Source organism: Chanos chanos, chromosome 4 (genome assembly GCF_902362185.1).
Source record: "Chanos chanos chromosome 4, fChaCha1.1, whole genome shotgun sequence".
NCBI lineage: Eukaryota > Metazoa > Chordata > Actinopteri > Gonorynchiformes > Chanidae > Chanos > Chanos chanos.
In genome coordinates, this window is record NC_044498.1 from 52,830,513 (window position 1) to 52,846,342 (window position 15,830).

At 45.8% G+C, this 15,830-nt stretch overlaps 1 protein-coding gene across 1 annotated transcript in view; it reads right to left on the reverse strand.

Moving 5' to 3' along the window:
- slka (STE20-like kinase a) overlaps window positions 1-15,830 on the reverse strand; it is a 32,750-nt gene that overhangs the window by 4,601 nt on the left and 12,319 nt on the right. Inside the window, exons 5-14 of the mRNA XM_030772449.1 lie at window positions 15,698-15,770; window positions 15,133-15,327; window positions 9,992-10,073; window positions 9,765-9,893; window positions 8,887-9,522; window positions 8,140-8,814; window positions 7,928-8,058; window positions 6,549-6,672; window positions 4,629-4,808; window positions 2,309-2,401 (exon numbers count right to left, since the gene is read on the reverse strand). Of these exons, the coding sequence (XP_030628309.1) occupies window positions 2,309-2,401; window positions 4,629-4,808; window positions 6,549-6,672; window positions 7,928-8,058; window positions 8,140-8,814; window positions 8,887-9,522; window positions 9,765-9,893; window positions 9,992-10,073; window positions 15,133-15,327; window positions 15,698-15,770 (2,318 nt within the window). The remainder of the gene's footprint in view (window positions 1-2,308; window positions 2,402-4,628; window positions 4,809-6,548; window positions 6,673-7,927; window positions 8,059-8,139; window positions 8,815-8,886; window positions 9,523-9,764; window positions 9,894-9,991; window positions 10,074-15,132; window positions 15,328-15,697; window positions 15,771-15,830) is intronic.

Sequence of the window (15,830 nt, forward strand, 5' to 3'; positions counted from 1 at the left end):
CTGGAAAACCAGCACAGGGACCAGGCTCCACGGAAAACCAGCCTGTAAGACCCTTCTGAACGAGTCAAACCCGACACTACCACTGCACAATACGGCATACAGAGCAAAGTCAGACAGTGACGCTGACGTCAGAGAGCACACTCATATATCTCATGAGAACGATGAAGAATGATGGACAGGAGGAAGAGGAGAGAGAGAAAAGTTAACATCATACAGTACTGTAGTCAAGTCCTAACTCATAGGTCATGCAATACAACTCTAAAACTCCTCCATTTAAATACATACACAAACAAATAAGTAAATAAATATATAAGTAAAAAAGGAAAAACATAAAGTGTAACAAAATACTTAAGCAAGTTTACATTTAGCATTTAATTTTTTCCATGGAGAATTTCTTCATTTTTTTGTCTTTAAAGAAACAGATACTGTAAAAATGAGCTTGTGTGTCTTCCACAGACTCCCTGACATCTGACCTCAGCTGCTCCGTCTGCACAGACATGTCCACAGCACACAGACAGGCAGAGTGGGGATGGAGCAGAGCAGAATGAGACTGGGCTGACTGGACTGACTGGGCTGACAGTACGATACAGCACGTTTAGAGAAGAGATAGAGGAAGTCTACACCGACAGACTCAGAGCACTCAGAGTTGTCACAGCATCAGCAAACAAAACAGAAACCCCACGCTCACATGTGCCGTCTACTGTGATGACGAGGCGGTTACCACGGAGACGGTCAATATTTGCACGTTTGACTCAGTGTTGTCATGCGACTCTGACTGCGAGCTTTCTCTCACTGACAGCAAATCTCTTGCATATCTGACGCTGCACCGTAAGACCCACAGTCTGGTCAAGTTTTATTAACTTACAACAATACAGTCAGACACCATCCACAAGGAAATGTCTCTCTTAACAGTCCTGCAACTGACGTGATATATTAAGAAATGATGTCTGATGTTTTTTTTTAAATATTGGCTACGGGTCCCATAGTGTGTTAGCCATTAAACTGCTCTACTAAGCGTAAGCTAAACCTTTACCCACTTACACACTGACACATTCACACATGCTATGCTAACATACTGTTTTACAGTCCAATTCTGTGAGGTCACGTGTCAGGACCTCTGTGTGCGTGCGCTGTTGTGATGCAGCGACATGTAATCTGACAGTAAAGACCTGGCTTGTGTGTGAGGCCAGGGGCAGATGGGCACATGTGAGGAGTGGGAGAAGACAGGGAGAAGGAGGGAAGACTTACATCCTGCATCTGAGCGTTGAACAGAGCGCATGAGGACAACTGAAATGACTGTATCATAACCTGGGCCACACCCTGTAGAGCAAAACAGAGTGTACTCCACCACCTCAGGAAAAGGACACACACGCACGCACACACGCCCGCACGCACGCACACACACTCTGATGTGTGTGTTCTCTTCCACACACGCTCTCGTTCTTTCTCTCTCACACACACACACGTCTGGCGGTCTCTGGTGGACACGCTTGGCTGGCTGGTTAGTGGAACCTTGGCAGAGCAGTTGTCTGTGTTAGGCCTTCAGCGCTGGAGTCAGACAAACCAGACTGCTCTGAGGAAGACGACCGTGAAGGCCAGGGAAAGTTCGTTACGGGTTTTGTCCGTTAGTGGAGCCGATCTTGTTCTTCACATGCGTGTTGTGATGAAATGTTACATCATAACAATTAGTCTGTTACCTCAGAAGAACCTGAACACGGCCCTTCATCACAACAACGAGCTCTGCTCTTGCAAACCTGATTAGTTCACTAAATTAAACATGATGACAAAACCAAAGAAAGAAAGAAAGAGAGAGAGAAAGAGAGAGAAAGAATTTGAAGTTCTGAACAGGGCTCCAGAGTCAGAAAACAGGCTGCTGAGTTACAGGAGTTAGTGTGTGGTAAGTCTGTGTGTGTGTGTGTATTTGTGCGCGCGCGTGTGTGCGTGGTCTGTGTGTCTGTGTGTGTGTGTGTGTGCCTGTGTGTGTGTGTGTGTGTGCGCGCGTGTGTTGTCTGTGTCTGTGTGTGTGTGTGTGTGTGTGTGTGTTCGCGCGTGTGTGTGTGTTCGCGCGTGTGTGTGTGTTCGCGCGTGTGTGTGTGTTCGCGCGCGCGTGTGTGTTCACGCGCGTGCGTGTGTGTTCGCGCGCGTGTGTGTTTGTGTGCGCGTGTGTGTGCGTGCGTTGTCTGTGTCTGTGTGTGTGCGTGCGTGTGTGTGTGTGCGCGCGCACGTGTGTGTTTGTGTGCGTGTGTGCGCGTGCGTGTGTTGTCTGTGTCTGTGTCTGTGTGTGTGTGCTGTCTGATGACTGAATTACCTCTTCGTGTTGAACAAATGCTAGGTCTTCCTTTACTCGTTTCATGAGCTCTTTTCGTATGTGTTTGGGTGACAGTCCCACTTCCTGTTTGACCTACATGAGTGGGCAGATTGTTGGGGTGATTGCTGCGTTGCTAGGTTACATACTGGTTTTGTTATTGGAGGAGAAACATGCAGGATCGGTCTAAAGAGTCAGATTAAAGCCCGCTCAGATTGGTGTTGTGTTCTACCCTCTGACAGTATTGCATGTCTAAGCGTACAGAGGAGATTAATGTGGTTTCACCAACAGGAATCAGGAGGAAAAGGATCTTGGGAAGTGTTGCCTTTAACAGAGCTGATTTGACAGAACAGAATCTGCAGTAATGTTAGTGAGGAAAGAGCAGGAGACTGAAAGTAGCCTCAGTCCAAACTGCTTTGAGGTCACGGCATTGACAGCTTTAGGAATCTTTAAAGGCGGTCTGTCCTCAGGGCTGCGTCTGTGAGAAAGACAAACGCCTGAACAGAAATGACACTGACTGTGTGAGTCATTCCTCACGTCTGTTAGGGCTGCAACAATTCAGAAAAATCACTCTTCATTTGGTGGGAGACTTTAGTTTTGTCCGCAGGTATGTTAGTACCCCTTTTTTTTGTTTTGGTTTTTTAACTTTTTTTTAATAGTCTCTTTTCTTTATGACTAAAATAAATGGTAATAAACCCCAATTCTAAACTGGCACTGCATCCCAATAACTTCAGATACCAGTTTAATCTTTTTTTTTTGTTGTTCTGTTTCAGCGCTCTGCTCCAGTGGCATTGTTATATTACAGTGTACTGTTGGGTTACACTGTGGTATTTCAGTGTTCATCTTCTGACAGAGCTCACAGGACAGAGGACAGTCCGCAGAGGAAAGAAAACCTCTCCATCATTCTTCCACACAGTCCCAGGAGTGACAGAGACCCATAACCGCTGAATCATGACAGAGGACCCCCCCTCACCTGAGCACTGACCCCCACACACCACAGATCCATTCACACCACCCACAGTATTAGTCACACAAACAACAGACAAATAAACATTTCATAAAGACAATCAGGAAAATAGACATAGTTAAAATAATGACAAGAGTTGTTAAATGTTACAGAATACTACCAGAAAAATTGTCCGCATATGTAGAAACAGCAACAACTTCCATTCATCACATATCAAAGTAAGACTTTTTTTTTTTTTTATAAATACTGTGATTTAAACTGAGAGTGAGAGAGAAGCAGAGGGCACCCACAGGTCAGACTGATGTGATGCGCCAGCTGGACTGGTTACAAAGTCCTTTGACCAAAAGAGTCATGCACTCACTGACAAGACAGAGCGGCTGGAAGTCTACTGCAGACGCACCCTCACCAAGGAGCAGAAGCTTGACATTGTGTAAACACAGACAAACACACATACACAGACACACACACACACACACACACACACACACACACACAGAACATGCACGGCCAAACGTGTGTGTGTGTGTGTCTGCTAGCAGATATCAAATCTCCAGCTACACTGAGGCCAGTGGACACTGACAGCAGCAGTGAGACAGGGCCTTTTATAGGCCTGGAGTTCTCCTAAGGTTTTGACTTTTCTAAGGAGAGCAGCCAAAGCACAACACCTCACACACACACTCAAACCCAGACACATGTCACACACCTCACACACACACTCAAACCCAGACACATGTCACACACCTCACACACACACTCAAACCCAGACACATGTCACACACCTCACACACACACTCAAACCCAGACACATGTCCACGTGGAGCAGCAGAAGCAGAGGGAAATGTAGCCTGTGCCCTACAGCGGAGAAACACAGGCAGATCTGAGAGCAGGGACAGAGCAGAGGTCACACAGAGAGAAGAGTTTTGGCCAATATTACCAAACGCTTGCTCTGAAATCACATTGAAGCAGGAAATGGCTGAGTGTTGTTTGGCTGAACCAGAGTGAGAGATGCGACTATAATCAGAGCCAGGAGAGGGTTTGGCTCCGGACTAATCTGATTGGCCATTGTTTTCCCAAAGCTCAAGCTTCTCAGGTGCTCCCCTCAGGATGGCGTTAGAAACACCTGCTCATCCAGATGCAACCACACGCCAAACACAGGCAGCTGTAGTCTGCACAGGGTTAGGGTCAATATATAGCTTATGATGGGAAAGAATACAAGCAGTGATCAGAACGTATCAGAGCCATGAACCCTGCACCCCGCCATTCACGCCATGCAGAGGCCCCCACTGAGGAAAAGAGAACTGTGAAGGCATGGACCACATGTCCAGCGCGCCTGTCTGTCCTCCCACTCTCTCCTACCTCTTTCTTGCGGTTTTTGAGCATGTTCTGGAACTTGGACAGCTCCTTGTCCTGTTCAGATTTGATCCTCTTGGCCTCGTCACGCAGACGGTTGGTGTGGTCCTGCTCCAGGCGCTCGATTGTCTGTTTCTGCTGCTTCTCCAGGTTCTCCACCTCCTGGTCGTACTGACGCTTCTTCCCCTGCAGGCGGCACACAGCCAGTGACCTTAAATAACCAGACTGCCCTTCAGACAACCTGGGCCAATCAGCCACTGCTCAGCTTAGACCAATGACATTTACAGAGAGCTTGTAACAGTCCACAGAGTCAGTTAAGTCATAGTCATTAAGTACAGACACACACAGTCAGCACAGTCACACACAGTAACACAGTCAGTGCACTCACACACAGTAACACAGTCAGCACACTCACACACACAGTAACACAGTCAGCGCACTCACACACAGTAACACAGTCAGCGCACTCACACACACAGTAACACAGTCAGCGCACTCACACACACAGTAACACAGTCAGCACACTCACACACACAGTAACACAGTCAGCACAGTCACACACACAGTAACACAGTCAGCACAGTCACACACACACAGCAACACAGTCAGCACACTCACACACACAGTAACACAGTCAGCACACTCACACACACAGTAACACAGTACACTCACACACACAGTAACACAGTCAGCACACTCACACACACAGTAACACAGTCAGTGCACTCACACACAGTAACACAGTCAGCACACTCACACACACAGTAACACAGTCAGCGCACTCACACACACAGTAACACAGTCAGCACAGTCACACACACAGTAACACAGTCAGCACAGTCACACACACAGTAACACAGTCAGCGCACTCACACACAGTAACACAGTCAGCACACTCACACACACAGTAACACAGTCAGCACACTCACACACATAGTAACACAGTCAGTACACTCACACACACAGTAACACAGTCAGCACACTCACACACACAGTAACACAGTCAGCACAGTCACACACACACAGTAACACAGTCAGCATACTCACACACACAGTAACACGGTCAGCACACTCACACACACAGTAACACAGTCAGCGCACTCACACACAGTAACACAGTCAGCACAGTCACACACACACAGTAACACAGTCAGCACACTCACACACACAGTAACACAGTCAGCGCACTCACACACACAGTAACACAGTCAGCACAGTCACACACACAGTAACACAGTCAGCGCACTCACACACAGTAACACAGTCAGCACACTCACACACACAGTAACACAGTCAGCGCACTCACACACACAGTAACACAGTCAGCACAGTCAGCACACTCACACACACACAGTAACACAGTCAGCACACATAGTAACACAGTCAGCACACTCACACACACAGTAACACAGTCAGCACACTCACACACACAGTAACACAGTCAGCACACTCACACACACAGTAACACAGTCAGCGCACTCACACACACAGTAACACAGTCAGCACACTCACACACACAGTAACACAGTCAGCGCACTCACACACACAGTAACACAGTCAGCACAGTCACACACACAGTAACACAGTCAGCACAGTCACACACACACAGTAACACAGTCAGCATACTCACACACATAGTAACACAGTCAGCACACTCACACACACAGTAACACAGTCAGCACACTCACACACACAGTAACACAGTCAGCACACTCACACACATAGTAACACAGCACACTGATCTGTGAGACAGGAACCTGAGGCCATGACAACAACACCAAACTGAGTCCACTGTAATTTATAAGACTAAGTAATACAGAACGTATTGTGCAGCACAGAGATGTTTAGGTTTGTCGTCAAAATGCAGTAAAGTATAAATACTGAACACAGACAACTCTAGTGAGGACAGAAAAATAAAATCATTACCGTCATCTCCTGTTCGAAGCGTCTGTAGATCTGCTCCCTCTGCTGCTGGAGTTTATTACTGAGCTGCTGCTGGGCCCTCTGCTCCTCCTTCTGCAGCAGCCTGAGTTCTCTCAGCTCCTGACGCCTACAGCAACACATTACAACCACCCATTACTCAACACCACGCCGCAGCCTAGCACACTCAACACAACCCATCACTCAACACACTCAACACAACCCATTACTCAACACCACACCGCAGCCAAACACACTCAACACAACCCATCACTCAACACCACGCCGCAGCCTAACACACTCAACACAACCCATCACTCAACACACTCAACACAACCCATTACTCAACACCACACCGCAGCCAAACACACTCAACACAACCCATCACTCAACACCACGCCGCAGCCTAACACACTCAACACAACCCATCACTCAACACACTCAACACAACCCATTACTCAACACCACACCGCAGCCTAACACACTCAACACAACCCATCACTCAACACCACGCCGCAGCCTAACACACTCAACACAACCCATCACTCAACACCACGCCGCAGCTTAACACACTCAACACAACCCATCACTCAACACACTAAACACAACCCATTACTCAACACCACACCACAGCCAAACACAACCAACTCCACCCATTACTCAATACCACGCCGCAGTCAAACACACTCAACACAACCCATTAGTCAACACCACAACCAAACATATGCGATCATACACACACACAGCTCCTCCTTCTGTAACAGAGTTTCCTCAGCTTCTAGCACCTACAACTCCACAATCCTTTAATGAAGACCACAATCCATTACTGAACACCACAATCCATTACTGAACACCACAATCCATTACTGAACTGCACACTACACACTGCTAAAAACAACCCCAAAGATTTAACCAACAAAACGGACATTTAAAGACAAACGCTTTATGACAGAGTAATATTTCTGTGAAACTGCGTCCAAATGTACTGAACTGCATGCTGCTACTGAACAGTATGTTCATGAGGTGAGTGAAAACACAAAAGCTAGAGCACAAGGCCGCGTGAAAGAGGAAGTTCACATAACAATCAAATCAGTGGTGTACTTTTCTGATAGTAAGTCTATGTAGATGTTATAGGTAAGAATAAAGAAAGTTAACATGACTTTAGTTGATAGGCCTCTATGTGGGAGACACTTCCTCTTTAAGGCAATTTAGTTTTCAATCATCTTCACCGAGTGAGCGCAGGTTTGGCCAACGGGATTTTATGACTTTCAGCAACTGCCTGAAAATACAGCAAATCACTGAGACCTCCGACAATCCTCATGTGCTGTTCTCTGAGAACATCTCATTCTCCATATTAAGAATGAAACAAATGTTCTCATGTTTACCTCAGGAACCTTAGTTCCTCACTCTTGGTGTCATTGTCTGTGACGATCTTTGACGTAGTGACGCTGACCTCTACTCCATCCACCATAAACTTGCGTGTCTTTTTCAGAGTTTTCTTCTGACGCCTGGTGTCCTGAGAACAGGGAACATCTCTCTCAATAAAAGTAACATCTACTTCAGACAAAACAATCATCTGTCAGAATGACTCTTTTACCTGTACAGAGACAGAGCCAGACTCCTTGGTTTTGGTGAGAAAACTGGATATCGACAGATTGAGGTCGATGCTGTTGGTATCAGCAGCAGAGCTACTGCCCGAATCAGAGTCCTTCTCTTTCTCAACATCAGGTTTCACCTCCACTGCAGCTTTTTGGTCATTCTCAGCCTCCGTAGTCGTCTCTTGTGCTGCTGGTACGTTCTGATTGGTCTCTGGGGTGTTCTGACTGGTCTCTGGTATGTTCTGATTGGTCTCTGGGGTGTTCTGACTGGTCTCTGGTATGTTCTGATTGGTCTCTGGGGTGTTCTGACTGGTCTCTGGTGCCTGTTCTAGTGCGCTGGTTTCCTCACTATTTTCTCCATTGATGACAACACCAGGGATCAAATCAACAGATTTGTCTGAAGTTGCAGTTGCTCTTGTCTCCGTACCACAAGCAATGTCCTCTGGAACAGAATCTGCCTTTAACTCAGCCTGCTTCTCCTCTGGCTTTTGATCTTCAGGTTTACCTTCATCCTGGACCTCCACCACCTGTGTGGAGGATTCTGCCACCTTTGTCTCCTCATCTGCAGGGGTTTCAGTGGAGGCTTCAGGTCCTACAATGACTTGTGACTCTGCCCCTTCCTCTTTCTCCGTCTTCACTGCCTCTTCCTCTTTCTCCGTCTTCACTGCCTCTTCCTGTTTCTCTGTCTTCACTGCCTCTTCCTGTTTCTCTGTCTTCACTCCATCTTCCTCTTTCTCTGTTTTCACTCCATCTTCCTCTTTCTCTATCTTCACTCCATCCTCCTCTTTCTCTGGGGCTTCAGGTCTGTCAACAGTTCCCTCAGTGCTTTCACTCACAGGTTGGTCGTCCGCTACGCTGCTCTTTACTTCTTCTAGTTCTCCCTCCTTCCTTTGGTCACCTTCTTCTTCTTTCAGCTCCTCTGTGGCCTCTTTAGGTTCCTCCTTCTTAACTTCCTCCTTCTCCTCCTCACCAGTCTCCTCACTAACGGTCACAATCTCCTGGACAACAGACTCCTGAGTCTTGGTGTGTAGGTCTGGAGTTTTTGGTTCTTCTGAGGTCTCTTCCTTGACCGTGACTCTTGAGGCTGCCAGAGTAGCTGTCTCTGGAGCTGGAGGCTCCTCTCTACTCATTGTGGGCTTTTCTGCAGGAGCCGTCTCCTCCTTACGACTGTCTGGCTCCGTGGCCTCGTTCGGCTTCTCCCCCTCAGGCTGACTGGGGCCCAGGTCCTTTTCTGCGACCTTGTCACTGGGCTTGACGGATTCTGCGCTCGGTTCTGTTTTCTCTGTAACGGACTCCAGCGTGGACGTGTTTTGTGAGATCTTCTCATCCTCCGAGCTTCCAATGCTGGCATCCGACAGTGCCCGCTTGTGTCCTGGCAGAACCTACACACACACACACACACAGACGCACACACACACACACAGACACACACAGACCAAAGCACTTGTTCAGTTATAAGTATTACTATTCATCACATTTCTTCTCAACATATCATTAATGTTTCAGATCCTAACTTGAGAATGGCTGACTGAAGCACACACAGCACTCCTGACAGTTTCTTTCCAAACACATTCATTTTTCTCTGCCCTCAGGACGTTAAGGACACATAAGAATGACATATGACCTGTGTGTCTGCTTCCTCCTCCTCCTCTTCCTCTTTGCCTTCCTCAATCTCTTCAAACACTTCTGCTTTTGCCTCGGCAATCAGCTCCCTGAGGGGTTTGTTATCAGCGACACTGCTGACAAACGGATGCTAAAAGACAGAAAAACAAAACAAAAGGCACACTGTGATTCCTATGGAACTGATTTTTTGACGTGGATCAGCGCTCGAGCCCGAACAGGAGATCTCACCTGTAAGAGCTGCTCAGCACCCCAGCGACTGTCCACATTCTTGTCCAGAGCTTTTCTCAAGAAGTCACTGAAGTCAGAGGACCTGTTGGACAGCGGGAGACATGCGGTCATATATGGCTAGTATGTTTTAGAAAGATCAAGAGGACAACACAGTAAGACAGGCTATAATGTGATGCTATGCTCAGTTGGTAACTGGTGCCGTGAGTTAGGATCATACATCGTAACACCCAAGAAATGAGTTTACTATCCCCTTCAGTCTCCAACAACTAAACACAACACTAAACCCTCTCCTTCAGTCTCCAACAACTAAACACATCACTAAACCCTCTCCTTTAGTCTCCAACAACTAAACACAACACTGAACCCCCTCCTTCAGTCTCCAACAACTAAACACAACACTAAACCCTCTCCTTCAGTCTCCAACAACTAAACAGATCACTGAACCCTCTCCTTCAGTCTCCAACAACTAAACACAACACTAAACCCTCTCCTTCAGTCTCCAACAACTAAACACATCACAACACTGAACCCTCTCCTTCAGTCTCCAACAACTAGACGCAACACTAAACCCTCTCTTTCAGTCTCCAACAACTAAACACATCACAACACTGAACCCTCTCCTTCAGTCTCCAACAACTAAACACAACACTGAACCCTCTCCTTCAGTCTCCAACAACTAAACACAACACTGAACCCTCTCCTTCAGTCTCCAACAACTAAACAAAACACTAAACCCTCTCCTTCAGTCTCCAACAACTAAACAAAACACTAAACCCTCTCCTTCAGTCTCCAACAACTAAACACAACACTAAACCCTCTCCTTCAGTCTCCAACAACTAAACAAAACACTAAACCCTCTCCTTCAGTCTCCAACAACTAAACACAACACTAAACCCTCTCCTTCAGTCTCCAACAACTAAACAAAACACTAAACCCTCTCCTTCAGTCTCCAACAACTAAACAAAACACTAAACCCTCTCCTTCAGTCTCCAACAACTAAACACAACACTAAACCCTCTCCTTCAGTCTCCAACAACTAAACACAACACTAAACCCTCTCCTTCAGTCTCCAACAACTAAACACAACACTAAACCCTCTCCTTCAGTCTCCAACAACTAAACACAACACTAAACCCTCTCCTTCAGTCTCCAACACCTAAACACAACACTAAACCCTCTCCTTCAGTTTCCAACAACTAAACACAACACTAAACCCTCTCCTTCAGTCTCCAACAACTAAACACAACACTAAACCCTCTCCTTCAGTCTCCAACAACTAAACACATCACAACACTAAACCCTCTCCTTTAGTCTCCAACAACTAAACACAACACTAAACCCTCTCCTTCAGTCTCCAACACCTAAACACAACACTAAACCCTCTCCTTCAGTTTCCAACAACTAAACACAACACTAAACCCTCTCCTTCAGTCTCCAACAACTAAACACAACACTAAACCCTCTCCTTCAGTCTCCAACAACTAAACACATCACAACACTAAACCCTCTCCTTTAGTCTCCAACAACTAAACACAACACTAAACCCTCTCCTTCAGTTTCCAACAACTAAACACAACACTAAACCCCCTCCTTCAGTCTCCAACAACTAAACACAACACTGAACCCTCTCCTTCTGTCTCCAACAACTAAACACTAAACCCTCTCCTTCAGTTTCCAACAACTAAACCCAACACTAAACCCCCTTCCTTCAGTCTCCAACAACTAAACCCAACACTAAACCCTCTCCTTCAGTCTCCAACAACTAAACCCAACACTGAACCCTCTCCTTCAGTCTCCAACAACTAAACCCAACACTAAACCCTCTCCTTCAGTCTCCAACAACTAAACACATCACAACACTAAACCCTCTCCTTCAGTCTCCAACAACTAAACACATCACAACACTAAACCCTCTCCTTTAGTCACCAACAACTAAACACACAACACTAAACCCTCTCCTTCAGTCTCCAACAACTAAACACAACACTAAACCCTCTCCTTCAGTCTCCAACAACTAAACACAACGCTAAACCCTCTCCTTCAGTCTCCAACAACTAAACACAACACTAAACCCTCTCCTTTAGTCTCCAACAACTAAACACAACACTAAACCCTCTCCTTCAGTCTCCAACAACTAAACACATCACAACACTAAACCCTCTCCTTTAGTCACCAACAACTAAACACATCACAACACTAAACCCTCTCCTTTAGTCACCAACAACTAAACACAACACTGAACCCTCTCCTTCAGTTTCCAACAACTAAACACACAACACTAAACCCTCTCCTTCAGTCTCCAACAACTAAACACAACACTAAACCCTCTCCTTCAGTCTCCAACAACTAAACACAACGCTAAACCCTCTCCTTCAGTCTCCAACAACTAAACACAACACTAAACCCTCTCCTTTAGTCTCCAACAACTAAACACAACACTAAACCCTCTCCTTCAGTCTCCAACAACTAAACAAAACACTAAACCCTCTCCTTCAGTCTCCAACAACTAAACACAACACTAAACCCTCTCCTTCAGTCTCCAACAACTAAACAAAACACTAAACCCTCTCCTTCAGTCTCCAACAACTAAACAAAACACTAAACCCTCTCCTTCAGTCTCCAACAACTAAACACAACACTAAACCCTCTCCTTCAGTCTCCAACAACTAAACACAACACTAAACCCTCTCCTTCAGTCTCCAACAACTAAACAAAACACTAAACCCTCTCCTTCAGTCTCCAACAACTAAACACAACACTAAACCCTCTCCTTCAGTCTCCAACACCTAAACACAACACTAAACCCTCTCCTTCAGTTTCCAACAACTAAACACAACACTAAACCCTCTCCTTCAGTCTCCAACAACTAAACACAACACTAAACCCTCTCCTTCAGTCTCCAACAACTAAACACATCACAACACTAAACCCTCTCCTTTAGTCTCCAACAACTAAACACAACACTAAACCCCCTCCTTCAGTCTCCAACAACTAAACACAACACTAAACCCCCTCCTTCAGTCTCCAACAACTAAACACAACACTGAACCCTCTCCTTCTGTCTCCAACAACTAAACACTAAACCCTCTCCTTCAGTTTCCAACAACTAAACCCAACACTAAACCCCTTCCTTCAGTCTCCAACAACTAAACCCAACACTAAACCCTCTCCTTCAGTCTCCAACAACTAAACCCAACACTGAACCCTCTCCTTCAGTCTCCAACAACTAAACCCAACACTAAACCCTCTCCTTCAGTCTCCAACAACTAAACACATCACAACACTAAACCCTCTCCTTCAGTCTCCAACAACTAAACACATCACAACACTAAACCCTCTCCTTTAGTCACCAACAACTAAACACACAACACTAAACCCTCTCCTTCAGTCTCCAACAACTAAACACAACACTAAACCCTCTCCTTCAGTCTCCAACAACTAAACACAACGCTAAACCCTCTCCTTCAGTCTCCAACAACTAAACACAACACTAAACCCTCTCCTTTAGTCTCCAACAACTAAACACAACACTAAACCCTCTCCTTCAGTCTCCAACAACTAAACACATCACAACACTAAACCCTCTCCTTTAGTCACCAACAACTAAACACATCACAACACTAAACCCTCTCCTTTAGTCACCAACAACTAAACACAACACTGAACCCTCTCCTTCAGTTTCCAACAACTAAACACACAACACTAAACCCTCTCCTTCAGTCTCCAACAACTAAACACAACACTAAACCCTCTCCTTCAGTCTCCAACAACTAAACACAACGCTAAACCCTCTCCTTCAGTCTCCAACAACTAAACACAACACTAAACCCTCTCCTTTAGTCTCCAACAACTAAACACAACACTAAACCCTCTCCTTCAGTCTCCAACAACTAAACACATCACAACACTAAACCCTCTCCTTTAGTCACCAACAACTAAACACATCACAACACTAAACCCTCTCCTTTAGTCACCAACAACTAAACACAACACTGAACCCTCTCCTTCAGTCTCCAACAACTAAACACAACACTGAACCCTCTCCTTCAGTTTTCAACAACTAAACACAACACTAAACCCCCTCCTTCAGTCTCCAACAACTAAACACAACACTAAACCCTCTCCTTCAGTCTCCAACAACTAAACACAACACTAAACCCTCTCCTTCAGTCTCCAACAACTAAACACAACACTGAACCCTCTCCTTCTGTCTCCAACAACTAAACACTAAACCCTCTCCTTCAGTCTCCAACAACTAAACACAACACTAAACCCTCTCCTTCAGTCTCCAACAACTAAACACATCACAACACTAAACCCTCTCCTTCAGTTTCCAACAACTAAACACATCACAACACTAAACCCTCTCCTTTAGTCTCCAACAACTAAACACAACACTAAACCCTCTCCTTCAGTCTCCAACAACTAAACCCAACACTGAACCCTCTCCTTTAGTCTCCAACAACTAAACACAACACTAAACCCTCTCCTTCAGTCTCCAACAACTAAACACAACACTAAACCCTCTCCTTCAGTCTCCAACAACTAAACACATCACAACACTAAACCCTCTCCTTCAGTTTCCAACAACTAAACACATCACAACACTAAACCCTCTCCTTTAGTCTCCAACAACTAAACACAACACTAAACCCTCTCCTTCAGTTTCCAACAACTAAACCCTACACTAAACCCCCTCCTTCAGTCTCCAACAACTAAACACAACACTGAATCCTCTCCTTCAGTCTCCAACAACTAAACACATCACAACACTAAACCCTCTCCTTCAGTCTCCAACAACTAAACACATCACAACACTAAACCCTCTCCTTCAGTTTCCAACAACTAAACACATCACAACACTAAACCCTCTCCTTCAGTCTCCAACAACTAAACCCAACACTGAACCCTCTCCTTCAGTCTCCAACAACTAAACCCAACACTGAACCCTCTTCTTTAGTCTCCAACAACTAAACCTAAAAATAACAAATATAAACAAAAGAAAAATAAATTATGAACTCAAACCTACAATCACAGTCAAAACACACCATCACCCTTCATCCCCCCAGCATGGGGCTGGGCAGAGGTCTGACCCTGATGAGTCCTCTGTGCTCAGTTGGTGACTGAGGGAGAGGCCTTACCATCGGGACGGCTGCAGGAGCGTGGGGGGTTCGGACTTGGCTATTTTCAGCAGCACTCTCATTGGATTCATCTCGTGGTTGGGAGGCTCAATCTGCGCCAGCTCGATCAGCGTGATGCCCAGAGACCACACGTCCGCCTTATAGTCATACGGCCTGTCCTTGGACGTCTCACACATAACCACCTCCGGAGCCATCCTGGACAGAGAGAGAGAGACAGACAGAGGGGAAGAGAACGAGACAGAGACAGACAGGGGGGGAGAGAACAAGACAGAAAGACTATGTTCAGAGGAGCAGTGTCTTTCAGGCCTTTAGAAAGAGCTCTTTTCATTTGTAATTCAAAGGAATATTGTCTGGTGTGACAGTTTCAATCTGTCCTGATGCTAACATCCTCACGCTCATGTCCTGGGGTGGTGAGTGGTGGCTAAGCTGAAAATCTATTAATAGTCACGTTCACATTGATAAGGTTTACCACACAGATTTTTATGTCATATGAAACATTGGTGTGGGGAAAACTATACTGATCCGATTACAGTTCTGTGTGGAGTTGAATGAAAGAGTAACTCACCAGTATGGAGTTCCAATGAAAGAGTCTCTTCTCTGAAGGGTCTTTGTGTTCTTGGCAGACACACCAAAGTCAGCTGAGTACAGAGAAGGGTCCACATTAGAAAACACAGCCTGATAACATTTCTGACACAGAG